Source organism: Cantharellus anzutake (assembly GCF_015039405.1).
Source record: "Cantharellus anzutake strain C23 chromosome Unknown EI90scaffold_7, whole genome shotgun sequence".
In the NCBI taxonomy this organism is placed as follows: Eukaryota; Fungi; Basidiomycota; class Agaricomycetes; order Cantharellales; family Hydnaceae; genus Cantharellus; species Cantharellus anzutake.
Window position 1 is genome coordinate 1,009,616 of NW_024066957.1, and position 22,713 is coordinate 1,032,328.

At 49.3% G+C, this 22,713-nt stretch overlaps 11 protein-coding genes across 11 annotated transcripts; 5 read left to right on the forward strand and 6 right to left on the reverse strand.

Annotated features, from left to right (window-relative positions):
• Positions 1-943: 943 nt before the first annotated feature.
• EI90DRAFT_3040014 (uncharacterized protein) lies at positions 944-2,854 on the forward strand. The gene is made up of 4 exons (XM_039058988.1): positions 944-1,083; positions 1,141-1,349; positions 1,379-1,755; positions 1,788-2,854. Exons 2-4 carry the CDS (start codon positions 1,174-1,176, stop codon positions 2,648-2,650), a joined length of 1,416 nt encoding a protein of 471 aa, XP_038920874.1. The 5' UTR covers positions 944-1,083; positions 1,141-1,173; the 3' UTR covers positions 2,651-2,854.
• Positions 2,855-3,301: 447 nt separating this feature from the next.
• On the reverse strand, positions 3,302-7,418 carry EI90DRAFT_3118065 (RNB-domain-containing protein; the record flags this gene model as incomplete). Its single annotated transcript, XM_039063058.1, has 16 exons — positions 3,302-3,388; positions 3,440-3,541; positions 3,607-3,822; positions 3,877-4,075; positions 4,133-4,196; positions 4,250-4,541; positions 4,593-4,694; positions 4,750-4,899; positions 4,955-5,075; positions 5,140-5,514; positions 5,567-5,724; positions 5,779-6,112; positions 6,166-6,578; positions 6,636-6,832; positions 6,904-7,354; positions 7,407-7,418. 16 exons carry the CDS (start codon positions 7,416-7,418, stop codon positions 3,302-3,304), a joined length of 3,273 nt encoding a protein of 1,090 aa, XP_038920875.1.
• A 68-nt stretch (positions 7,419-7,486) lies between these two features.
• Positions 7,487-8,483, reverse strand: EI90DRAFT_3118066 (uncharacterized protein; the record flags this gene model as incomplete). The annotated part of the gene is made up of 3 exons (XM_039063059.1): positions 7,487-7,876; positions 7,945-8,289; positions 8,331-8,483. The coding sequence occupies 3 exons, from the start codon at positions 8,481-8,483 to the stop codon at positions 7,487-7,489; spliced, it is 888 nt and encodes a 295-aa protein (XP_038920876.1).
• Positions 8,484-9,045: 562 nt separating this feature from the next.
• On the reverse strand, positions 9,046-10,928 carry EI90DRAFT_3144227 (isocitrate dehydrogenase; the record flags this gene model as incomplete). The annotated part of the gene is made up of 15 exons (XM_039065121.1): positions 9,046-9,138; positions 9,194-9,245; positions 9,301-9,355; positions 9,415-9,463; positions 9,515-9,588; positions 9,649-9,706; positions 9,759-9,861; positions 9,917-10,050; positions 10,102-10,270; positions 10,326-10,347; positions 10,403-10,522; positions 10,561-10,617; positions 10,671-10,704; positions 10,760-10,822; positions 10,884-10,928. 15 exons carry the CDS (start codon positions 10,926-10,928, stop codon positions 9,046-9,048), a joined length of 1,128 nt encoding a protein of 375 aa, XP_038920877.1.
• Positions 10,929-11,830: 902 nt separating this feature from the next.
• On the forward strand, positions 11,831-12,317 carry EI90DRAFT_3286552 (uncharacterized protein; the record flags this gene model as incomplete). Its single annotated transcript, XM_039067015.1, has 2 exons — positions 11,831-12,060; positions 12,122-12,317. Coding segments are annotated over exons 1-2 (396 nt in total), but the record flags the coding sequence as incomplete, so codon positions are not given.
• A 639-nt stretch (positions 12,318-12,956) lies between these two features.
• EI90DRAFT_2967482 (uncharacterized protein) lies at positions 12,957-14,002 on the forward strand (the record flags this gene model as incomplete). The annotated part of the gene is made up of 5 exons (XM_039055601.1): positions 12,957-13,128; positions 13,239-13,375; positions 13,431-13,499; positions 13,549-13,580; positions 13,630-14,002. The coding sequence occupies 5 exons, from the start codon at positions 12,957-12,959 to the stop codon at positions 13,892-13,894; spliced, it is 675 nt and encodes a 224-aa protein (XP_038920879.1). The 3' UTR covers positions 13,895-14,002.
• EI90DRAFT_3151598 (Snf7 family) lies at positions 13,865-14,791 on the reverse strand. The gene is made up of 4 exons (XM_039065734.1): positions 14,561-14,791; positions 14,386-14,507; positions 14,175-14,330; positions 13,865-14,121 (listed from the first exon to the last, which is right to left on the reverse strand). Exons 1-4 carry the CDS (start codon positions 14,730-14,732, stop codon positions 14,041-14,043), a joined length of 531 nt encoding a protein of 176 aa, XP_038920880.1. The 5' UTR covers positions 14,733-14,791; the 3' UTR covers positions 13,865-14,040.
• A 366-nt stretch (positions 14,792-15,157) lies between these two features.
• On the forward strand, positions 15,158-18,365 carry EI90DRAFT_3279460 (uncharacterized protein; the record flags this gene model as incomplete). The annotated part of the gene is made up of 15 exons (XM_039066669.1): positions 15,158-15,357; positions 15,415-15,628; positions 15,679-15,829; positions 15,889-15,975; positions 16,042-16,176; positions 16,239-16,332; positions 16,353-16,522; positions 16,576-16,859; positions 16,920-17,182; positions 17,242-17,352; positions 17,414-17,481; positions 17,533-17,579; positions 17,647-17,757; positions 17,813-18,149; positions 18,203-18,365. Coding segments are annotated over exons 1-15 (2,340 nt in total), but the record flags the coding sequence as incomplete, so codon positions are not given.
• A 345-nt stretch (positions 18,366-18,710) lies between these two features.
• Positions 18,711-19,684, forward strand: EI90DRAFT_3040031 (protein transport protein Sec22). Its single transcript, XM_039058989.1, has 5 exons — positions 18,711-18,796; positions 18,851-18,960; positions 19,029-19,189; positions 19,248-19,403; positions 19,462-19,684. The coding sequence occupies exons 1-5, from the start codon at positions 18,725-18,727 to the stop codon at positions 19,614-19,616; spliced, it is 654 nt and encodes a 217-aa protein (XP_038920882.1). The 5' UTR covers positions 18,711-18,724; the 3' UTR covers positions 19,617-19,684.
• On the reverse strand, positions 19,441-21,789 carry EI90DRAFT_2441042 (uncharacterized protein). Its single transcript, XM_039053036.1, has one exon. The coding sequence runs from the start codon at positions 21,593-21,595 to the stop codon at positions 19,637-19,639; it is 1,959 nt and encodes a 652-aa protein (XP_038920883.1). The 5' UTR covers positions 21,596-21,789; the 3' UTR covers positions 19,441-19,636.
• EI90DRAFT_3040033 (G10 protein) lies at positions 21,554-22,670 on the reverse strand. Its single transcript, XM_039058990.1, has 5 exons — positions 22,583-22,670; positions 22,329-22,528; positions 22,209-22,275; positions 22,070-22,157; positions 21,554-22,013 (listed from the first exon to the last, which is right to left on the reverse strand). Exons 1-5 carry the CDS (start codon positions 22,643-22,645, stop codon positions 21,985-21,987), a joined length of 447 nt encoding a protein of 148 aa, XP_038920884.1. The 5' UTR covers positions 22,646-22,670; the 3' UTR covers positions 21,554-21,984.
• Between the last annotated feature and the right edge of the window lie 43 nt (positions 22,671-22,713).

A 22,713-nucleotide genomic window follows, 5' to 3' on the forward strand; every position in this document is an offset into this window, starting at 1 on the left:
CGTGATAACCGCTCGGGAGCTCTGGTGGCGTATCAGTACGCCGGCCCAAATGCCAGGGATAGGGATCATTAGGCTTGTGCATGTGAGAGCGAGGTGCCGAGGATCAAAGGATGTTTGTTCTAAAAGATCCAATGACAAGACATATCTGACGCAGCATTGGCCATTGCGGTGCTGATGGGCATTGGGGGCCGTACAGCTTTGGATTGCTTCTCGGTTGAGACTTATTGCATTGTTTAGATCAGTAGCCCGGATGCTCTTGGCCCAAGCCGCCAACAATTGTATACACTCATTTGAAACCCATGTCATTCGATCGTCGGCCTCCCATGACAGTACAGTAGCTGAGAAGGTTTGGTGCCGCTTCGCAAATCGGTGAAGCGCAGGTTGATGTGGAGGCGTGGCTTACAAGATAGCTGGTTTTGGTTCTACGTGAGTGTGGGAACTGAGTCATTGTTGCGCGTATTGTCATCATTATCATAGTTATCGAGTCGCGAAAAAAGTCTTGTGACCGTTGGCGCATCCCCTCTGGCTTTGTAATGCCCACCACTTTTGGCCTCCTCCAATGTAATAGAATGCTGTGGCCATCACCACAATCCTCCACGCGGCTTTTGACTGGCTTTTGTGTGGAAGAAGTTTGTTCGTTGCCAAGGGTTTTGTTCTTGATTACATAATCGATCACCTTCTCCCTTTGTGCATGTGCACAGCCACTGTCTCACGCCCTTGCTATTGTTCAAACCTTGCAAAGGCTTTGTTGTCCTTCACAATGCTGCCACTCCTCAAAAGGCCTGCAACCTACAAAAACCGCCCTCTCTCTCTCGTTTCAAGCCGTTTCGTTTTTGCCCCTCATCATCGACCATGTCGGTGCATTCGCCTCAGAGCATGTCTGTGACATCGATTTATTCAACCACTTCGACTTTCGACGTCTCCCCTCCTCCGTCCCCTCCTGGGGCCCCATCCTCGTTCTTCGACCATGGCTCTATCACTAAGAAGAAACCAGCCTTTCCGGCTATCCCAAGGCCATCTTGGCTAAGCAAAGTGTCGTCAAATTCGTCATCAAACCAAGGCCCATCGCCGGCGCCACAGCCGGTAAGAATTTCTGAGCCTATAATCGGCTCAGCCCTCGATAACTTTGGTGCCACCCAGCGCTTCAAGACTGCTATTTCTCGGACGTTAGGGATGGGTGCTCAGGTCGTTCGTACACCCGACGAAGCTCTGGCACATGTCCGGTCTCCCTCCACAGATCTTGATGATCAGGAATTTGGTCGGAACTGCTACTCCTTCGATTCTCCTCCTTCTAGCCCACTCAAAGACTCATCTGCGCCACCACCGCCCGAACTCCCAGCCCCACTCCTGTGATGCGAAATGCTTTTGCATCGAAGAGTTCCCCCAGCCTTGCTCGTACGAATACTCCCCCAAAACCAAAACGTCCTCCGCCTGCCGCCCCGATTCCGGACGTACCCTCCTCTGCAGAGGCGTCCTCCTCCCCCCTTCGTTCCGCATTAAAGAGTTCAGCCTCACCTGCAAAGACGAGCATTGAGTTGCCACCGCTCCCCAGCTTCCGCCCTATCTCCGGATTCAGTCCACCGCCGGTTCCTAGACCCATTCCTCTTATGGATCCTCCCCCACCATTTTCACCTGTGCTCCTTGCGCCATGCCTGAATCCTGAGGCTCCAGCTACTCAACAACTGGTTTCCCTTGAGACTGCGTCCTCGACATTGACAACGACGATTCACACTCTGACGGCGATCCCCTCCGATTGTCAGAGTATATGACAACAATCGTGCCTTCAGTCGCTAGCCCAAGCCCCCCTCCCTCCCCGACGTCTCCATTCGCTGCTGCTTTCCACGAGCACCAAGAAGCAGTGGGTCTTCGTGCCTCTGCGCTCCCGCTGCCGAGGAAGGGCTCAAGGGGAGATACACAATTGTATTCTCCCCCTCCCCGCATGCACATCTTCTTGGATCGTCCCTCTTCACCGTATATACACGTTCTCGCGTTTTTGCGAAGCGTGACAGCTGCTGCTTCCGCCCGTCCTTCCCTCCCTCGTGGTTTATTACAAATGCCTGCATCCTCCGCCGCACGTATGGAGGCTTTGTTTGAATTGCGAGAGGAAGCGAGGTTTTTGGGTATGGTCACGCTCGAGAAGCTCTGTGATGAAGAGATACTCCGAAGACAGCAGAATAGGCAGTTGGGTTTGAGTCGAGGTACCAGTAGTGCATCCTCTTCGAAGTCAGAAATGACTTGCGTGAGTAAGAGTGCTCACACACATAGCCCTAGTGCTGGGAGTGACACGACTTCGAACGAGCTCCACACGCTCATTGAACTCGATGTTCCCACAGAGGATGCACAAGCCAAGACTCCAACAAAACCTATATTGGTCTCTCCACCCACAACCTCACCACTCAACCTCCCATCCAAACATTCCCCTTCCCCTTCTTCTGCACCCCAAAAATCCAATTGTCCAAACTGGGTCCGGTCGACAGCACAGATCGACGTATCGAGTTTCCACCCAGAGACTGGTCCCTCGCGTCCTGATTCAGATCTTTTCGCCCTCGAGCTTCCACCATCTTTTTCCGCTCTCGCTTCTAGACCTCGTTCGAGAAGTATGAACTCTCGCCATGTGCAGCTCAGCCCATCGAAGGATGGAAGGATATGACCTCTTGAGCTCCAGGCTTATCGCCGTTCCTGGGCAGCGACACCTCGATCATTTTGTTTTCTTACTGTTGCTTTCGTGTACCATCCCGCTTGATAGACTCCTTGCTTTCCGTTGTTTCCCTACCTCAGTCTGGACATTTCGTGTTAATCAGTTCATCCAATCGTTCACCCCCATCACTCCACTCGCTTGTCCCTAAAATTTCTTTTTTCCACCTTTCTGTCATATCTTGTGGGCCCAGACAACTGTATCCATTAGTGTTTGTTCGCTCTGTGCTTCGTCTTCTCAATTTCACGACCTGTCATGGCCTCATTTTGTTCAATCACAAATTTGCGTGTGTTCGCTCTTCTCCGCCAAACTATCACCTATCTACGCTAAGAAACGTCGTAGATTTGCATTAGCAGACGTCAGGTCATACACAGCCGTAATTAGCCCGTGGGCGGGAAACGTAAGGCAACAGGTATTGTTTCGTGGAAGGGGGTGAAAGGGTAGTGGTGTACGGCACCACATCAACGTATCAGAGCTCAACGAAACCAGAAGAAACCAGAATTGAGGGTGCAGTTGTGGAGAAATCGGAAGGGGCGCGGTGAAATTGTTACAAAGTAATGATTGGCGATACGAAGGAGCGGGAAATGAAGTGATTGGAATGTTGATTTACTTCCTCTGCTCCGTCGCGAAGGGGTTGACGCTGTAAACTTTGACTACGGGCGGACTCTTCGTCAAATCCGCAGTGACAATAACCTATTACAACTTGTCAGTTCGCGAATTACGTGCGGAAATTAGCAATCGCACCGGAACGGTCATTAACTCCTTGATATCTTGAACGTGATGACCCGCTGGAAGAGTCCTCAAACCCTCGAACTTGGGCGGGACCTTCGCTGCGGACAGAAGGCGCTGATTGGACGTCTCAGTCTTGGTAACGGCCACCTCTGGGCTGGTCCATCGGCGCGCTTCAATACGACCTCATCCTCATCCTCAGTCTCATCCTCTTCGAACAACGCACTCTCGTCGTGGACAGAACGTGATGCCACTTCCATTTTGGCCGCGTGCTGCTCCGCGGTTTGTTTCACTTTCTTGAGGTGTTCATCATCGCTGTGTTCCGCAAGCCAAGAGATCACATCCTTGTCCGACCAATAGATTGACAGAGTGTATGAGTGCTCATCGAATACGTGGTTCTAATGTAGATGATTTAGTGAACAGCACTAAGCGGCACAGGTGGGAAAATATACTTCAATCGGCATCTGATCGACATGAACACGCTTCTCGATGCCAAACTCAGGAACCAGGACGTCGAAAGCAGCGTCCAAAACATTCACAACTTTCGCCTGACGGATCACGGGGCCGTAATGCTGGGTAAGATCTGAGATCATGAGGCACAGGAACAAGTGGTTCGATTGTTCTTGAGCCAATCTGGCAGAGTCTTTCTTACTAATAAGGGAACCATGGTTTAATAGCCATACGACAACACAAGCCGGACACACTCACACATTGCACTGCTGGGCAACCTTAGCGACGGAATCTCGATCCATAGCGAACTTTGGTTCCGTTCCTATGACAAAGGGTGAGCAGGTGGTAGACAGACGGCAACGCAAATGATAATACCAGGAGTAAGGACAGACTCTAATTGGCGGTGGACGATAATATCGGCGTAACGACGGATTGGAGACGTGAAATGTGTGTACAGTGGAATGTTCAATGCATAATGTCCATATTTGGCGATATCCAGCATTCCAGCACAAAAGTACTTTGAGCCATGCATTGTCTTCGCGCAAAGGAATTCAAGAATGTCGCGTTTCTCCAGACCATCGATAGCAGCCAAACTCTCTTGAAGAGCACCAGCAGACGACGCATCAATTTTGAAACCCATTCGACCTGCTCGTTGGACAAACGCTTTCTACAACGAAACTTGAGTGGGGGTCAGGGGGATAAAGCTGTATTAACGTACGATGCGACGCTCGATGGGGGCCTCATGCCTGCGAAGAAGAGCCTGCTCGGGCAGATGGAAAGCGATCTGCTGAGCGACCGCAATGTTAGCTAACAGCATGAACTGGACGACAAAGAAAGAATCAGTAAGGAAGAAGCGCAACAACGAAGGAAAGAACCTCTTCGACAGCAGCAGTCGCATCGGTAGCGGTATAGTTTTGGCAATCGATAGGTGCTCCATTAGCGTCGAGATCAAAGCTAAGTTTATTCTTTTCCATGCGAAGACACCCATTCTCGAAACGACGCGCCCTGAGTTCCTTCGCGAATTTCTACATGATACAATAAATAACACACGCTTCATTTTGGACGGGTCTTTTTACTTACGTCTAGGAGACGTATGTCCTCCTCGACAGCGGATGGCGTGTGAGCAAACAATTTGGAAGCGTCCAGACTCTTCCCTTCAATGACAGCCTGAGCTTCATCGTAGGAAAGTTTCGCAGCAGACCTAGGTACACAATATGGTTTAGATCAAGTGCTAGGCTACTAGGGAACCGATCTCTGCTACTCACTTGATGATGGTCCTGCCAAACCACTTATTTACAACTCGGGCATCCTCGGTTACAGTGAAAATGACGCTGAAGGCCAGACGTTCTTGACCAGGGTTGAGACTGCACAACTCCTCACTCAAGGTAGGGGGAAGCATAGGAACTGCTCGTTGGACAAGGTAAACACTAGTAGCACGTTTGCGAGCATCACGATCAAGAGGAGTATTCGCCTTGACGAAATGTGAGACATCTGCAATGTGGACGCCAATATCGGATGTCCCGTCATCGTTGCGTTTGATGGAGAGAGCATCGTCGAGGTCCTTTGCGCGTGGAGGGTCGATAGTAAAGATGCGCTCTTCGCGAAGATCACGGCGTGTCTCATATTCACGCTCAGGAACGCTGTGAACGTGGGTGAGGACCAACTAATGGACAGGCCAATCTATACACTCACGTCCAGGGGACTGGGGGTATGCACTTGATCACATTCTCTGCAAATTCTTCAGTAGGGAAGTTGCAATCCTTCAACAAGGCGCTGGTTTCCACTTCAACATCTCCAATAGGACCAAGCTCCTCAACGAGAGTGCCGAAAGGATGCAAAGAACTGATAGGCTATATTAAGTAGGTTAGGAGCGGAAAGCGTAGCGGTCGATTGCTGACACCTACATGGCGCTTGATGCAGGCAACAAACAATCTATCAGCATATGCCTCGGAATTCTGAACAAAATCGGGGGGCGCCTGTTCGGTGGGAATGGCAATGAGAGGAACCCGTTTATCGGTAGGCTTGAACCAAACAATCTTGGGCCTCTCAATGGGCTGCTTCTTCTCATCCTCTTCACGAATTCCTTCGCGTTCACGGCGCTCTGCCTCTTGTTTCTCCTTAGTGGCAGCAGAGGAAGGTCTAAGAAGGCCCAGGGTACCAGAGAAGAGTTGACCTGGCATGCGCTCCACTACCGCAACGACGTGACCCGCAAACTGAGGCTTGACCTCATCCGTCACTCTGTCACACAACCAAATCAACGCCACGATATTTGCATGGAGCCCACTACTCACTCTTCGTCTTCGAAAAGGATGAGACCCTGACCTTCCACTTCAACATCGTCTTTTTTCTTGTCGTTCTTTTTCGTGGCGGCGGCCTTGGAATCGTATGCAGCATTCTCTTCCTTCTTACGCTTCTTCTCTTCTTTCTCCTTCTTGGTGCCCCAAACTTCATCCACATCCAAGAGTTCCACAGCAACAATGTCCCCTTCAAGGGCGCGATTGCGGTCCTTGGAGCCACAAATATAGATATCCGCATCCAAAACTTCAGTTGCGACGTATGCGTCAGAACGGTTGCGTTTGTTAACTCGCAGTATACCAACGACGAGCTTCCCAGCGGCAAGAAGGGGAGGGAGGGATGCCTGAGGAAGGTATGGAGCGAAAAGAGACTTGCGCTGAGGCTGTTGTGCCTGTTGTTGGAGTTGCAACTATACGTAGCATTGATCGACATCGCTAAAATGGATGAGGGATTGAATGGGTCGTACCTGGAACTGTTGCTGCTGCTGCTGCAGAAGGTTGTAACCTCCGAGACCCATCATGTTAGCAGCCACCATGTTAGGCAGCATATTAGGAAAATTGAATGAAGGCATCTTCTGGTGATGACCTCCAGCCGCAGCCCTGAACTGTTGAAGGCTTTGCAATTGTGCCTGAGCTTGGGCGAGATCCGCGAATGCGCCAGTACCTGATCCATCTTAGTGAAGCCGAATTGGATCAGTACTCGTCGGCCTCAAGGCGGAAAAAATAATTACGAACTCATTCTGAAAGTGGGATCAGCACGGGAGGGCTGGCGCGAATGGCCGCCAGCTTGCGGTGGATGGAAATTATCATCAAATCCTTCAAGAGGAAAGGAGGGGGACAAATTCTGTCCTCCCTCGCTTGTATTCTTATTGATGACATTCACGCTGTGCCTCCTTCCATGACCACGAGGCAAGCTGCCACCTATTCCAGCTTGGCCGTCTAACGGAGGAACACCTACAGCACCGATGCCAAAATTCGCTCCAGGCAATGGACCGAAGTTGGCTCCGAAGTGACCCATACCCATGCCCATTGGAGCTTGACTCTGAATGCGCCGGTGACCACCTCGCATGCCCCCCATCGGTTGAGTGGAAAATGCAGAAGCCATAACTTGATTATTGGCGAGTTGCTGCTGCAACAGCTGTTGCTGCTGTTGTTGAAGAGCCTCGATCTGGGACTGGAGTGCAATCTAATGCGAACATGGTTAATCTCTACCTTCACGGCACATAAAAGGGACTCACTTGCTCGGCCATAAGAGGAGTCACACCTGTCGGTACATCAGATGGCTGGCGACGTTGAGGAGAAGTCCCAAAAGTGGAAGTCACGAGGTCGGGATGTGTTGAGGGAATTGGAATCCGCCATCATCATCAGAGGGCTTGCGACGATTGCCTCCGAACATGAAGTTGGGTGCTAATTGAGGGCGACCGCTTGGTCCGATACTCTCGCCACTCTCTTGTTGTGCCAGGGCTTGGAATCTTGGGGCTGTGAATGAGCCCATGGGAGCCTGACCAGTCGCCACACGATCACGTTGGGGAGGAGCGGGAGCAGGCTGCGTAAAGCCAGGTTGATCGTGATAAACAACATCATCAATTGAATCGTGAGAATATGCATCTTCAGCATCTTCCTGCATGACTCCGAGTTGAGCCGAGTAAGCGGGAGCAGCGAAGTGAACTGGATTGTAAGACTGGCTGCCGCTGCCCGTGGAAGCAGACTTGCGATGACGAGGAGCGGTCTCAGACAGACCGAGACCACCACTGGGTTGGAACGAAGGCGAGACACCAGAGGGGTTTGCACTGGTATTGTTGCGGGAATCCCTCCTTGTTGGTTAGCAGGAACAGCAATAGATTTGAGATCGGTGATCACGCGTTGAAGAGCGCTAAGGCCGGAGGAATTATCGGGCGCATTATCAGATTTGGCACCCGCGCCTCCACTATTGCTTCGACTAGAGGTAGAAGTAGGGGTTTGAGGTTTCTTGCCACTCGTGCTCTGGCTGTTTCGGGGCCCATGGCGAGGCCTGGAGTCCTTGGATCCGCTCCTTGCATGGCTGTCAGCAGAGGACGGACGAGAAATAGCTTCTCCAGCGGCTAGCCTCGCCGCAGGATTAGAAGGAGAGGCCGAAGACTTCTTTCCCCCCGTATTATTCGGGCGAGGCTTCGCAGAGTTACCAGTGCTTGGGGCAGGAGAAGGTTACCGCCAGAAGTGGCTTGAGGGTTGGAGGAGGGACGTTTCGATCCCCGAAGGGATCCAGTGATGGGTCTTTTGTCATCTTTCTTAGGCAAGGCTGCTCCTTGAGAAGGTGGGCTGGAATTGTCAGACATGTCGTTTATCGTGAAACCTTGGAATGCTGGAATGAATTTTTAAAAGAGGTTACGGCCGGTGATATCTGGATATATTACTGAAGAGTTCCGTCGGGTTACGGGTCAAAGCGATCTGTTCGATCCTGGGTGTGTGAGCCAGCAGTGAGCAATGAGGCGATTGACGACGCGTGTTTGTGTTGGAATCGGACACAGAACGCGAACAATTAGATTAGACGTACAGTTACAGGTTTTTATGGGTATGTGAGCCCCGGCGGGGAGTGTACGGCAGGATGGAAGTGAGTGCCAGATGTGGCTTGGAAGTTGGAAGGAAGTGATGAGGGGGTGAAAGGATCAGCGCAATTGTGATGCTTGAGATTATGTAAGCAATCCCCGCGACCAGTTCGGACCCCTGGGCGCTTGTCACTGACAACACGCCAAAAATCTGCTGTGTGTATACTCTCCATTATAAGGACCTACCCACTGGTCAGGGCTTCTACAGGTCACTACAAAGCAAACAAGAGGGAGAAACTCGAGAGGCGCTGATCCTCCAAAATCATGTGTTCTACAATACATTATACAAAGCTCAGGGGAGTTTCCTGACTATGGCCTTGGTATAGTCCTTCGTCGAAGCTTTCCCGCCAAGGTCTCCTGTGATGTATTTCCCTTCCGCAATTGTCTGGGGTTAGCGATAAAATTAGTGATTACGCTAAGGCAACAGATTTTTAACAGACCGATAGAGTAGCATCCTCAATCTTTTTGGCATATCCATCCAAGCTCATATGCCTGGTTTGGGATTTTGGTCAACATTACAAAGCAGTGAAAGACAGGTCTCCTCTACCTTAACATCATCATCGAGGACAACAATAATGCGGTTGGATTCGCCAGACCCTTGCCTATGGAGATTGGTGTCAGTCTCCTTGCGTCGGGATACTTTATCCCGGGAACAAAGTACCAGCAATGTCGGGGGCTGAACCATGAACAGCTTCAAAAATGGAAGCATCCTGAAGACGGTTATTAGAAACCGAGCAATAGTCCCAAATGAGAAGCCAGACCTTTCCAATATTTCCAGATGGCGTAAGTCCCAATCCACCGATGAGACCAGCGCACATATCAGACAAGATATCACCTGGAGTGGACGATACATTCAATTCAGGCGGGTGGAGATAGCCCAAGAACCTATACTTACCATACAAATTTGGCATCACCATCACGCGGTCAGCATACGGCGCAGGATTCTGTACGATCTTAAAGGGATGGATTTAGATTCCAGCGTGAGCGTGAGCGAGAGACACGTACTTGTAAGCAGACGCGATCTAGAAGGTCCTCGTCATACTTGACGTCGGGAAATTCCCCCGAGACTTGCCGGCATGCATCCAAGAAGAGCCCATCGGATAATTTCCTAAGTACAAACTCCAGCAAACCCACAACATGCAAATTCCATGGTCGATACTGACATGATATTAGCTTTGTGCACTGCAGTGACTCGTGGTCTGTTTTGGGCCCGTGCGTAGTGGAAGGCATATCGAGCAACACGCTCGGATGCCTCGCGAGTGATAAGTTTAATTGACTGAACAACACCGTCGACTACCTAGACCAAGAGTGTCCATCACGATCTCCAGGCCTGATATGACTTGCATACCTCGTGCTCAATACCTGAATACTCGCCTTCGGTGTTTTCGCGGATGAGAACAGTGTTGACATTATCGTAGGGAGTCTTGTATCCTTGATGGAAAGACACGGGCGAACGTTGGCAAAGAGAGAGAATGTTCGTCGTAATGTTAAGTTGAGTGATACGTGTCCCTTTCCGACTATGAGCGGGTGAATTTGCCTCGTGATGCGCAGAAAGATATACTTAAACATAACCTACTCGGGGTGGCCAGCGGACCTAGAAGGTAAACTTGTCAGGGTTCATCGTCAACAAAAGGCCCCAGCCTACTCACCCTTAAGGGCAACAGTGTTTTTTTTAACGCTAGCGATCGCCTCTTCTGGGATCACGGTTTTCCCATTCACTAGGATGGGGTCAACACTGACCTCTTCCCAAACAATGGGAACCTTGCATGCTATTAACACCATGGAGGGTTATAATGATTTCATAGACATGCCTTAGCGGCCGCATAAATTTCCTTTATGGATTCGCTGATCTCCGGACCAATGCCTGGGGGTTGGGATATGAAAACAGTCCGGGCCTCGGGAGTCAAACCAACGGACCATCACCAGGGATAAGCGTAACAGTGTATTTCCCCTAAAATGAAAAAAAATTGAGGGTTCCGTGCCACACATAATGAGAGAAAACGCACGTCTGCATCCTTCTTCCCAGCAAAAGCAGCAGTTGGACTGGCACTCGTCGCGTATGACCTCAGCTGATAAGGCCAAACCCAGGGATCTCAATACTCTACAAGAACAAATAAAAAGAAGACACACCGATTGACGCCTGAGGGCGAATGCGAGACGTCTGGACGCCAGCATCTTTGGTAAAAACCAAATTTCGTCGCGAAGAGCGTGTCAGTCCGCAACAAAGTGTCGAAACGGACAAACACGGGAGTCCCACGCTCGGCAACCAAACTGTGTGATCACATGATCAACTTGTCCCTGAGTTCGCCGAATTTTTGGTTCTCCCATTGTCGAGTTCACTTTGGCTGACATCTCACGCTTGTCACTGGAGATTTCGGAGGATGTTCTCCTGCTAATTCTCTGTCCTGTGTGTCAGGTCATCCCATCCCTTCTATCTGACGATTCCGCTTTATCCTGGCCTCATGAGGTGAATAGGTGGTTTTGGGGCACACACCACATCTAAAGCGGATTTTCCATCGCTTGCGGCAATAGCCCTGTCGCACATTTGGCACATTGCTTTCATTCATTTGTCGGGTCGAGTTTGGGTTGTCTGCTTCTTGCTTTATGCCTTCCGTCCCTTAGTTCCCCGTTCGTTCGTTGAGTCCTCCCCTCCCGTGTCTTTGGTGTGCACGTGCGAGTGCTTGTTGTGTTCTTCGGTTGCCTTCGGTTTTTCATTGATCAACGAGGACTAGCTTTTTAGTTAGCTGTCATGCAGCAGAGTTGTCCGGTTATATTTAGAGATGGGCATGAACATGCCGGTTCATGAACCGGTTCATGAACGTTCATAAACTTTGGTTCATGAACCTGCAGGTCATGAACTTTCCCACGAACGGCCGTTCACGTGAACTGGTTCATAAACTTCAATACATCAATAGATTTTCTATTAGCCCAGCCACCGCAGACCGCCGTTTAGCCACTACTTCAATTATAATTCTTTCTGCTTCGCCTCTTCAGAGCTCAGACACATGTTAGACACCCCTCTGATAATAGACTGGTCAACAGATGTGGATGTGACACAGACAGGAGAAATTATGGATGTCCAGGCTATACAGTTGGGCTGGAGCGATGCAAATGTTGCAGGTGTGTCGATGTCGTCCTTATCACATTTGCTCGGTTAAACTATCTTCAGAGCATACAACAGACACCGGCGGAGGAGTGAATAATATGCTCACTTTAATCAAACACTCTCGCGGGTTCCAGCCAAAGGCACGGAACCAGCTCATTTGTCGTATTCTCATGTTTGCGAGTCAAGTCATCCTGGTTGCTGTCATGTGCAGAACATGTCCACAGATAAGCTCAAACAGAAGGCTATGAAATGTAATGTGGCTCATCTTGGTGTCATCTCATCCCTGAAAACTCTGCTGCGGCAAAATTTGACCGACACTACCATCACATGCTTGTTGCCCCGAATGCATGCATGTCCAGTTTATCTTTCGAGCTAGTGCTGATTTGGTCTACTCATATCAGCCCTATAACTGTTATGGCAACCTCGACAGTGAAGATGACGATGATACGGATGATGAGCTAGACTGGTACCCCAACTCGGGGTTAAGGTTAAAACCTTAAAGAGCGAGGCTTGAGCCAATCAGAGAGCGAGAAACGGTCGTCTGGCTGGACCCGAGCTATTAGGTAACCTAATATAATGTTCATGAACGGATTGTGAACGGTTCACAAACGGTTCGTGTGACCTCCTTGGACCCTGAAAGTTCATGAACTTTGGTTCACGCAGTTCACGTGAAGTTCATGCCATCTCTAGTTATATTGTTATATCGACTGAATTATTCGATGCTGGCGAAGCAGAAGAGTCATGGTCCACTGCGTGGGTCTAGCTCGGTTTGGAAGGCGATCTCGTCCTGGCTTAAATTATAAAATAAGCAAATGACGCAACCCTTTCCCCGCTGACAATCGTTATCTCGTTTGTGTTGACTGCACGACCACTTCCCATGCTGCCCTTCAGCGAGGCCACGGCGGACCGCTGCCCATACTGTGCATCAACACGCTCATGCCATGTCCTAACGCCGCGATACTTTGCGATTCCCTATTACACTATTCGCATCGGAGCACGCCGTCATTTGCGGTTCCTTAAGTTCGGACATCCCCGCATAATCGATAGGACAAGCACCAAGGCTCAAATTGTTGCTGTAGCATTTTCAACGGCCAAGCATGGCAGACCATAAGACTGACGCTACCGCCCTGATTCTTGTTGACGTGCAGAATGACTTCCTCCCACCCGATGGATCTCTCGCCGTCACTAATGGCCGTGCTATCCTTCCAGTCATTCACAAGTTACTATCAAACCCAAGCGTATTCGATCTTATAATTGCCACCCTCGTATGTCGACTGTGTGCCACTCCACTAGGCAACTAAATTGAAAAGGGTTTCTTTTAGGACTGTGAGGCGCGGGCACGTTTGATGTGTGCATGAGATGACGTTTTGCCGCAATAGACCATCCTCCTGGGCACGTCTCTTTCGCGTCAACTCATAAGGCTCAGCCATTCACGTTGAGAGACATCCCCAAATTACATGAGGCTACGACCACGCCCCAGATGCTCTGGCCCGACCATTGTGTGCAAGGGACTCAAGTGAGCTTAGGTTAAACTCATTGGGTATGGCCGTTCACGCGACTCGCTTGCGCAGGGATGCGAGATTGAACCGACAATACAGAAAAGACTTGACGCCATTGAAGGAGTACAATACGTTCGAAAAGTTAGCAATAACTCACCTCTGACCTTCACGAATTGAACTCCCTCGACAGGGCACGAACCTTGCAGTTGATGCGTACTCAGGGTATCTTGTCCGAACTTGGTCCATTTCTTGTACCAATTCTTTCTGTTAGTTTCGCCGACAACCAGTACACACAGTTCACCTCGCTCCCACAGATACTTCACACCCATGGTATCAAGAAAGTGATCATTACAGGGCTTGCTACAGATTACTGCGTTAAATTCACTGCCATTGACGCGCGCAAGTTTGGATTCAAGACGCTAGTGGTGGAGGATGCCGTTAGAGCCGTAGATCCTTCGAAAGTGGACACAGTCGTTGACGAACTCAAAGAGTGGGGTTGCGAAATTATTGCAGCAGATACCATATCGAAGCAGTGACGGGTAGACCAGCTTGAGAAATCAATGGTAGTTCAGTGTTTAGGATCTACGTCTGGATGGGAATTGCATGGAAGTATTACATTTGTGAGGGTATAGCAGCCCTTGGAGTTGGAGGGCAAAAAGTGCAACGCATAAATCAAAAGAATTCACCCATTTATTAGTCCCTCTAATTGCCTACGCATCCTGTCCATCTCTTCCTCATGCAAGGCTTCCTCCTCGACCTCATTCTTAGAGTACATTTAAGTAAAAAAGGTAACGGCTTGTACGGAGGCGCACTTACCGGAAGAGTAGTACTGACTTCGCCAACCTTTCCAAATTTGCCGTCCGTAAGCTCGAATAACACTTTGTCGACTTCCTCATTAGCTTCCTCTTCTAGCTCCTCGTCTTGATCAAGCTCCTCTAATGTGTCGTCGACCATTTCCTCCATGATACCTGCCTTCACACGGAAGGTGTCAATGCAGAACAGCAGGCCACACGGTGGAAAAAAGAACCTTGGTCATCTCCATGCTCATCTGCCGCATTACACCACTTATTTGCGGGAGTTTTATAGCCTCGTTGCTGAGCTTGAGAATCTCTGTAGATTTCTGTAGCGATCCGGTTATTTTTGAAAGGGCTATCCACGAATATTAGAGATCGCATAGAAGCAAGGATGCCGAGAGCTCGCACAAAGCTGGTTCTGCAATTGAATCCCGATGGAACCAAGCCTTGCCTTGGCGACACTCATCCGATCCTTCTGTTTATTGCTGCGCACTATCTCCTTGGCAAGTATGCGCGAAGATTTGACGTCGCCTTTGTTGGCGAGTTGCTTCAGCGATTTCCGAGCCTTGTCCGTCTCCATGTCCAGCTGTGAATACCCTAGGGGTTAATCGTGACAATGACTCTCAGTGCACAATTCACTACGACTCGCCCTAGACATGTCTCGGTCAAGCTGCCGTGACTGCTTCCTGAGCTCCGCCTGCCATGCTTTTATGCGTTCTTCAGGCGTAGGCCCATAGATGAAGCGCTGCACTGACTTGTACATGGAATTTCGGAAGTGAGTGATACTGATTTCACATCACGTGTATACTGAATGAGGCGCTAATTTTTGGTTCAAGGTTCATGTATCCCTGGGATCCGAGTACGGATGGCGGGATGAATCATGAAAGTGTGCCAAATAGATAGTTGATTGGTTCGCGGCGCCACGTAGTTTGTGACAAGTGCTCCATCAACAAATTGTGATTCAATTGACACGTATGCAAATTAAGTAAGTAAGGGAACTATGTATTTTTGTATTCAAGCCGTTTGAAAACACATTTTGTTCTTATCCCTCCTTTGTGCTGTAGACCAGAAGTATAGCCAAAGGTTCCAAAGGTTCAAAAATGCGATTCCTATCGCAGGCCTCGCTCCTGTCCTTATCTCTGCTTTCGGTTTTCGTTTCTGCTCAAGATGCTGAAGGCATCGTGAAAAAGTCATTCGGATATCAGGTGAGTTTGCAATTCCCAAGTGCGATTCACTGATAAACTAAGTGGCATTTCACAAAGTCCGACGTCGCTCGTTTGCGCAAGATTGTTATTAACAGCTTATACTCTCATCGTGATGTCTTTTTGAGGGAGCTTATTTCCAATGCAAATGATGCACTTGAGAAACTACGCATTACCAGCCTCAAAGAGGGTTTCCACATCGAGAACCCAATGAACATCTCTATCAAGGCTGTCAAAGAGGACCAAGATGGGAAGAGTCGCCTTGTCGTCACTGGTACTTCCTTTGTCTTCTTCCTCGTGAGTGCGCTGACAAATTTGGGATAGATTTTGGTATCGGGATGTCTGCGGAAGAACTGGCTACAAACTTGGGAACATTGGCTAAATCAGGAACATCTGAATTCCTAACGAAAGCTGAGACTGATTCTTCATCCGCGAACTCGTTGATTGGTCAATTCGGTGTTGGCTTCTATTCTGCGTTAGCTTATTCCACGGCCTTGGGATGATTTAATACTCACAGTGTCCCCCTTTCCCCAGATTCCTGGTAGCTGATCAAGTCTACGTCGCATCACTTCCTGGCCCGACTAAGGAGAATCCAGACCCGACCCAGAATGTCTTTCTGAGGCAAGTATGCCTCTCAAGACCGCAGAAATGCTTATTGGCACATCCTGACTCGGTGCCTCTTTTCAGCTCTTCAGAAGGTACCGATTTCACTGTTTATCCGGATCCGAGGGGAAACACCCTCGGGCGTGGCACTGAGATCACGCTTATCATGAGGAGCGATGCAACGGAGTATTTAGATATTGAGACGCTGAAGTCCTTGGTGTATGTCTGGGCTTACTTTCCATTCTTGGAAGACATACCGACTTGTCTAAACGGCTTACCAGTCAGAAACACTCTGCCTTCACGACGTCTTATCCTATCTACCTTCACCACTTCAAGACCGAAGAAGTTCCGGACCTCGATGCTGTCATTGAGCAGGTAACGGAGCCAAAACTGAGCCAAAGGAGGAAGAGCCAGTCAAAGATACAGAGGACGATGAAGATTCCATCGAAGACGTTGTCGAGGGAACGACCGAGCCCACGGAAGAGAAGCCGCTGACCGTGCCCATGAAGAACGTCACTACTGAAGAATGGGTTCATCTGAACGACCAGCCCCCCCTTTGGCAACGGTACGCATGTTTACTCGCCGGGTGGCTTGCGGTGACTAAAGGACTCGTTTTAGTGACCCTAAGAACGTTTCCAAGACCGAATACGACGACTTTTTCCGTTCTACGTTTAAAGATCCTAACGACCCCCTGGCCGTTCACCACTTCAAGGGCGATGCCGGCTCCGTTTCCTTCAAAGCATTGCTCTTCATCCCACCCAACTTGGACACTGAGTTCTGGCAGAGCAGCAAGATTGCCGCTGGGTCTCTGAAGCTTATGGTGAAACGTGTGTTCATTACAAGCGACTTCGGTGATGCTTCGTTGCCAAAGTGGATCTCGTGGCTTCGTGCAGTGGTTGATGGTGAGTGCCTCTACCCTTGTTAACCAAATGAATGGTGCCTCAAATCATTCTTACTTGTAGCCGATGACCTACCCCTCAATGTTTCACGCGAGACTCTTCAGTCTGGGCGCTTCCTGTCTCGGATAAAGAATGTTCTCGTTAGCAGGACCATCTCCCTCTTAGCGCGTGTCTCGGAGGAGGACCCAGAGCAATACGCGAAAATCATGGATGTCTTTGGCCCAACGTTCAAACTTGGAGCCGTAGAGAGCCAGAAAGATCGTCAGAAGATAGCCAGTTTGACGCGGTGGAACACGAACTTGAGAAACTCGACAAGTTTGGATGAGGTACGGTGTATCCCTCATTTTAGGGTGTCGAACAGGGGACTCATGTTTGGCGTTATTAGTATGTGGCCAAGAAGAAGAAAGGACAAAATCAAATCTTCTTCCTCGCCGCCGCTGGCTCAGACCCTGGGACTCTCAAGAAGTCGGTCTTCATTGAGAAGCTTCATGCTCGTGTGAGTATTCGGAATACTGCATATTCCAGCGGCCTCTCCGTGCTCAGTTGTCTCTACGCAGGGCTATGAAGTTATCCTTGCCCATGAATCCATCGATGAAATCCTCATCTCGAATCTCCGCCAGTGGAAGTAAGCAGTTTCAACTTATTTGTTTGAATGACGAGCTGAGCATTTCCCAAGGGGTCTTGTTTTCCAGGATGTTTCTAAAAAGGGGCTGACTTTCGGAGGTGAGCTCACTGAGCGTTTCCGGCATACAACCGCTTGTGTCTTTCTGACGTTCATTGTCATGCACAGATGAGGACCAGTCACCTGAGGAGGAGAAAGCGGAGCTTCAGGTTGAGGCAGAAAAATATAAGCCACTCTTAAGCCTCATCAAGGAGAAAGCTACTGGCATCGTTAAGGATGGTGAGCCTTATATTCTAAAAAAAATTAATCAAATTGTGACATCAAATTGTGACAGTTGTAATTTCGAACCGCCTCGTCACCAGCGCCTGCGCCATCGTCGCAGATCAGTTTGGCTACTCCGCCAATATGGAGAAACTTATGGCCTCGCAACAGAAAAGGAACAAAGAGGACCAGGACATCATGCACGATTGGGCTAAGAAGCAGAGAGTTCTTGAGATAAATCCTCGGTCTCCTCTCATTGAGGGTTTGTTGAAGAAGGTGGAGAAGATCAACGACGTTGCAGAAGGCGGGGAGACGGACTCAGACCTTCAGGCTGAGGTTACTGAGGTGATTTCGATTCTCATTGACAGCGCTTTGGTTCGCTCCGGCTTCGCAGTGGAAAATTCGAATGAGTGCGCGATTTGAAGAGAAAAATCCCTTTCAGGTTCTAATCACTTCTTTACAGGTTCTTCACTCGCATCGACCGTGTCCTCCGCCGCTCACTTGGCGTTTCAGAGCACGCACCAACTGATACTACCGTTAAACCAGCTCCTGATGTTGACGATTCCGTCAAGATTGATCCTGATGCAACGAAAAAACTGGCTGCGCAATTGGATGAGGATGAGAAAGTCCCTGATTTACCACCCAAGTTTGATGATCAGATCTTCTTTGATGACCTCCCTGGCGCAGACGCCGCATCCAATCTCAAAATCGATGTAGAGGAACTTCCAGATGATGCTCCGGCACATGGCGAGCTGTAATCCAAGTTGTAGCACTGAAGGAAAATTCAGTTTTGGGTGATGGCTGTACATTAATCGGACATTTCTCCCAATGCCGATCTGAAATTATCTATCCCGCCTTGTGACTGTTAGTGTTCACTGTTGAGTCTAATTTTGTGGCAACTGGCATCAACCTGCCAGAAAAGGAACACATGGCCTAGACACGTGATCTTAGGACCCACATACGTTGCAACAATTGCGTCTCAGGAATGGTGCGCTCTACCATTATTGCTAGGGCCTCCGATGCCTTACCACTGGCAGCCAGTTCGGATGATGAACAGGCATGTTTTTAATCTGTGTTGGAGTATGTTATCTTACACCACACTCCTAAATAGACTGAGCAAACCCTCCACGAGCACAAGCAGCAAGCAAAGCTCATCTTTCGCCGCATCACCCCAAATTCAGAGCCTAGATGCTCTATAGAAAGCGGTCCTTATACTCTGCAGTGAGTCCAATTATATCACTGGTGTTCCTATGACATGGGCCGTTGAAGCTGACTTGATGGACGTTAAGTTATTTGATATCAGAAAATGTCGTATACCTCACTATAACTGAGAAATCTTATCCAAGAAGGCTTGCTTTCTCATATTTAGATGAGCTCTCGAAAGAATTTCTGACAGTGTATGGGCCCAAAGTGGAAACCACACGGAAGCCGTACGCTTTCGTGGGTTTTGGTACGTGTTTATTTGCTCTATGAGGGTCGGGGAGACACTAATTCCGCCCCCATTGCAGATACCTTTATGCAGAAAACGGCACGATTGTACCAGGACACTCGGACAGCCGCTGCTGAATCGAATCTGGATCGTTTGAATTCGGACTTGCAAGATGTAACCCGTATCATGACGAAAAACATGGAAGAACTCCTGTGGCGAGGCGACAGCCTTGACAGTAGGTTGATTTGGCATCGTTGCGGTATTATCGTTTGACAATAGTATGCTTGAACCAGAAATGTCACACCTTTCGTCTTCACTTCGCACCGAGTCGGAGAAATATCGCAGAGCTTCCCGCGACATCAACTTGCACGCCATGCTGCGACAATGGGCGCCTGTAGGCGCATTTGCATTCATCTTCGTAATATTCATCTGGTGGCGATTCTTCTGAGTGCAGGAGCACTGTAATTATTATATCGTTTGGCCATCTAACTCATCGTAATATTCGTCTTTGTTATCAATATCAACTAATCCACCTTGCAACCCATCCGCTATTTCGTCCAAACCCAGGACTGGCAATCGAAAAGGATGTTTCCGCATTCTCCCTCCAGGTTTCCGCGGGAACATAATTCGATCTTTCTCGAGCATGAGACGCCTAATGGTTGCATCACGTTGCGTTTGTGTCTGAGATGATGGGCGAATGCCGGCTTCCGCTATCGCACAATTCCGCACAGTGCTAATCAATAAATCCAATGGCACGTCAACTCTTTCACCTCCATCTGCTGCCTCTTCAGCTTGGCTCCGTGACTCTTTGTCGGAGGCTAGAGTTCGCGTCACGGTTCCTCCTACCGCTTTATGGCGGGATCCTGCATTGGGATTTGGTCGATTCACTTTAACGAGTGCGAACAAGTTTGCTTCCAATCGGTTCTCGATTGCTGTTCGATCCCTCGAAAAACCACACCAGTCGTAACTTGTGGCGTCTGGATTGCTAACAAGATTTTCTCGAAAAGGTGTGTGGAGAATTGTCTCCGTGAAAAGTTCAGCCCACGTTGGTCGACTTGGATCTGAACCATATTCGAAGGGATAACCAGCGTAGAGTTCCCCGTTTATGCGTCTGAGTATGAAGGAATTGATGATCCATTCTGTACGTCTGTTGGGAACAAGTTCGCACAACTCAAGGCAGCGCAACACCACAAGAGCGGCACTGTACTGTCGGACTCGCATGAAATGTCGAAGCCCGACGTTTAAAACTGAAACAGTCAATGTCCGGGTCCTCACTGTGGGATCTCCATATGCGAGGAACAGGTGAGTATCGATAAGATGGCGGAAAATATGGCGAGCATGTGGGAGTTTAGGGTGGCGCGAAACGGGACTGAAGCGGTCCATGGTTTTGAACAAAGTAGCGAATGTAAAAGAATCAGGGATGAGGTGGGGAGCATGCATCCTCATGAGGAAATAAAGATCATAGACAATACGGGGCTGGTTGGCGCGTCCAGCTGCGGACATTGAGATATTGAAAACAGGCAAGGTTGGCATAACCCGATCCTTAATCAGCATCCTCAGCATCCTCTGCTGAAAAGCGAAATCTAATGGATGTGTGCGGGCCCGAGACGACATGAGCGCAACGTAAGGATCGGCTCGTGCTAGCGCATCTTCGTCACCTAGATTAGAATGTCGACGGAAGCGATGGAACCAGCGATACGCAGATTTGTACCCATCCGAGATTACTGATGCACGAATGAAGATGGAAGTTATGGCAGCGCTTCCAGACCAGTCCAAATCATTGTCATTGACGTATTTGGTGAGCCAGTCCAGCAGCTCGATTCGAGTTCGGGTCTCCAGCAGCTTCTGATGAAGAATGTAAAAGCTTTTTATACTTTGTTCGATTATGATGGGCTTTTCTTCCGAGTCAGCTTCTTTCCCTTCGGCAGGCCAAGCCTGGTAACAGGCATGGGCTGCTGCTCCTAAAACACTGCGAAGAGTACGGCTGCGAAGCGGGCTCCTTTCCTCAAGGGCCTTGATCACAACTCGCGTAGCCACGGAGACTTCACCACGTGAGAGCAGAAAAGCAATGCACTTTTCGTACCATGGCGAGAGACTGTTGATGTCAGAAGGAGGCTTGAGGATGGCGCCGAATGCTCGAGCATAGTCGCCATTCCGAAGATGGTCTCGAATACGTGCGAGCTGCTTCTTCGCAGTCAATGGGGGCTCAGGTGCTGTCTGTTCTGCATTATGTATGCGTCTAACAGTAGTGATTTTCGCGACTTCACGACAATGCCAATGTGCTGGGAGTGTAGGGCGGAGATAGATGGCAGCATGCCCTTTAGGTAATACCACATGTGCTCTGATGAACGGCATCCAGATGGTTTCATTGTGATTGGAAGGTTCAGCACATATTCGGTTAGCCCCGCTGGTAATGACCCCCCCCATTGAATAACATTACGTAATAACACTTACGCATACATTTGGTGATTAGTGGTCATCAATGTTTCCTCCAAGCTCGGAGGGCTGGGCTCTAGGCGGTAGTTACACCAGGTTACGAACTATGATGCCTCGAAAAGACTCTCTTGGAGAACAAGCTTGCGCAGAATAAGAGCTGGTAGAACCCGACGGGCGTCAATGCGATCCAAAGACTACTGCGAAATGATTGTCCCTGTGAGGAAATGCGAACACACAAACTCTCCAAAAGAGCATCTCTCCCTCGCCTCTCTGAATGTCAAGTTGGGCAATAAACAACACAAGGTATTTGGTGTACAGAAGTGTGGGTGGGGGTTGGAGGTATCGCAGATGTTCGGTTCAAAATACGCGGGGAATTTTGTTCACGAGTCAGAGCTACACCCACGACAGCCTGCAGAATTGGGACATTAACTGAAAACATGCAAGTGCTCAAGGGAGAACTCTTACCGCAATGAACGCATTGGACGATCGTTCCCTTCTTCACTTGAGCCTTAGGAACGCGACAGATGCATGTAGAACCCTGGAAGTTCATATCCTATTGAAAGCCTCAGCGACTTCAAATGACGATAAGGATCACTCGACTTACTCTCGTTTGGATACACCGTACGCAGCAGAGTTTCTCGTACCCAGGCTTCTTCCATTTCGCAATGAGACTGTAGATTGATTTTGTCAACAATTATCCCTCCTTCGTGGGCATTAAACTCACTTTGCATCAGCGTATCCCTCCTTTAACAGCCAGTCATAAAGTCCCTTGGATATCGCCTCGCGCTTGTAATACAACTCATAGATATACCTTGACCTCGTATGTGATATACGCATAATAGGCCAGAGGGACTCGGCTTTGCGCTTTCCCTCGTGGCTCTCATTCTCGGCATCTCGCATCTTCTTAGAGTAGTCATCCAGAATCTACCACAACCAGAATCAGTCGCACCAAGAAGTTCCATAGCTGTGCTGACCTACACTTTCTATCTCCTCAAAGCCCTCTGGGGGCTTCTTTGTTCGATTAGTACGTATTTTAGGCATTTGGCGAAAGCACGTTGAGGTCAAGTGCCAACGCACGGAAGATGCCGCACCAGCGTGATTGATAATGA